The 2368-nt window shown below is 45.3% G+C and overlaps 1 protein-coding gene across 3 annotated transcripts in view; it reads right to left on the bottom strand.

The window, feature by feature from the left end:
* TBC1D5 (TBC1 domain family member 5) overlaps nt 1-2368 on the bottom strand; it is a 570856-nt gene that overhangs the window by 23039 nt on the left and 545449 nt on the right. For all 3 annotated transcript variants that reach the window (XM_045297525.1, XM_045297524.1, XM_045297526.1), the window contains one exon: nt 1745-1844. In XM_045297525.1, the coding sequence (XP_045153460.1) occupies nt 1745-1844 (100 nt within the window). The remainder of the gene's footprint in view (nt 1-1744; nt 1845-2368) is intronic.

The following is a 2368-nucleotide window of genomic DNA, read 5'->3' as shown; positions in this document are numbered from 1 at the left end:
CTACTGAAGATTGGTACATTACTGCTTACTAAAGACTGGTACATTACTGCCTACTGAAGACTGATACATTACTGTATACTGAAGACTGGTACATTACTGCCTACTGAAGTACGCATTATTGTAGACTGAAGACTAGTACATTACTGCATACTGAAGCATACATTACTGTACACTGAGGACTAGTACATTACTGCATACTGAAGCATACATTACTGTATACTGAAGACAAGTACATTACTGCATGCTAAAGCATACATTACTGTACACTGAAGACTAGTACATTACTGCATACTGAAGCATGCATTACTGTATACGAAGACTAGTACATTACTGTAATAACCATTACAAGAGCTTTTGCAGGCAGCATGATGGGGTTACCGAAGCAATATAGACATGCTGCAGCAGAGACCACTTCTAATATGAAATACAATTTTTCATGAATGCGGAGGTATACTGGAAGACTTTCTAATGTGACGTGTGTATGATTCGTCTGTGAACCCAACTCAGAGCAGGGCATTTCTGAGAACAGGAATGCAGTCAGAAGTACGAAGAGGTTATTTGGTCCTGATCTGCACCTTGAGAAGGTGGCTAAAAACCATATGTTTAAAAAATAGGAACAGCATAGTGGAAATCACGATCACATTCGTGATCATCGGCAGACTGGCACTGAGGTAGAGCTGTTTATCTGAAAGTCCAATATTTCATTTCAGGCTGAGGTTAGCATTCACGTACAAAGGTCAGTGTTGTAGTTAAGAGGTGCAATCTATGGTCACGTTGCTTGAGTTTGAAGGGAGCCTGGTGGCATACGGGGCTACACACTGAGCTGATAACCACAAGGGCAGTGGTTCAAACCCACTAGCTGTTCTGCAAGATAACGACGAGCCTTTCTACTCCTGTAAAGAATTAACGTGTTAGACAATGGGATATCCCCTTACGGAGGGGTCACAGGGAAGGGATGAGTCAACCTGGGTGCAGTAAAGCACCAGTGAAACACACAACATTCCTCTGGTTCCTTAAGGCTTCCTCACTCCCCACTCTCATGACCCCAGTGCTGCCTCTCACTTCGGATTAGACTGGAGCATGAACACAGGTACAGATAAGAGCCACGGGCTCACGACTGGCCTATGGAATCCAGGAATGGAATAGCAATGCCGGAAGGGCAGAGGGAAGGTGGGAAGAGGAGGGGAGGAAGGGGGAACCGATTGCAATGATCGACATATAACCACACCCACCCACCCCCTCCAGGGGGAAGAACAACAGAAACCATGGGGGAAGGGAGACAGTGGCTGGTGTGAGATATAAAAACAATAATAATTTATCAAGGGGTCACGAGCGGGGTGGGGTGGGGAACAGGAGTCGCTACCAGGGGCTCAAAGGGAAAGTAAATGTCTGGTAAAGAGGGATGGCAGCACAGGTGCAAACCTGCCTGATACAGTTGATGGATGGGTTGTCCTAAGAGTTGGAAGAGCCCCCAATAAAATGATCTTTTAATAAATAAAATTCATGTCTTAGAACCCCAAAGGGGCTGTTCAGGGTCACTGAGTCAGAATCAACTCAACGGCAGCGAGTTTCACTAGTAAGATAGTTTTAGGGAACTGGTCTTCATGTCCAGTGGCTTCTGTTTCCCTCATCTGCACACTGAAGACAGTGCTACTTCTGCCATAGGACCGTGGTGACGATTACATGGGATAATTCACGCAACACAGGGCCTGCCAGGCAGCAAGGGCCGAAGCAGTCCACTCACCGAGATGAGTGTTCATCACCGAGGCGCAGTATTTGCACATGGCGTCCAGGTCATTCAACTGTCCTTGAAGGAAGGAAATCTGCGCTTCCAATTCTTCTTCCTGCCACGAAGGGAAAATGATGCAGCAATTCAAGATATCGATTTGAATGAAATTCCCAAAGTCCCTTCAATGAGCTGAGCTGTCTTAAAGAGGCACAGCAGCTTCTTTTTGGTCTGGCACAAACAAAAAGGCCAGTGAAAACGACACTAACCATTGCCATCACCGACAAAACAGAGCAAGTGACGGTCCAGTGGAGGCTTAAAAATATATCGATCTGGACGTTTACTACCTGGATGATGGTTTTACACGATTCACAAGTGTTTTCCATAAACAAACTTGTACCACAAATGGACATAAAACACCGTCCAGAGACATTGCGCAACACCACTGGGGAGGGTGCATGGGATTTCAGCAGACTAAACTTTCTAGGCAGTTGGTTCAAAGGCAACACATTTTCTCTCTCGCACATTCGGGAAACCCTTAATATACCTTAAGACAAATCTCAACAATCCTGTGAAATGCGAGCTTTCCCAAAGCACTTGGAAAAGTTTTGTGTGAGCGGCCCATAAATATCTCTTTTTTAC

This window comes from Echinops telfairi, unplaced genomic scaffold (genome assembly GCF_000313985.2).
Source record: "Echinops telfairi isolate 266 unplaced genomic scaffold, ASM31398v2 ScPeMD7_7420;HRSCAF=8458, whole genome shotgun sequence".
Lineage (NCBI taxonomy): Eukaryota > Metazoa > Chordata > Mammalia > Afrosoricida > Tenrecidae > Echinops > Echinops telfairi.
The sequence above is the reverse complement of the archived record's forward strand: the minus strand, read 5'-3'. Positions and strand labels throughout refer to the sequence as shown.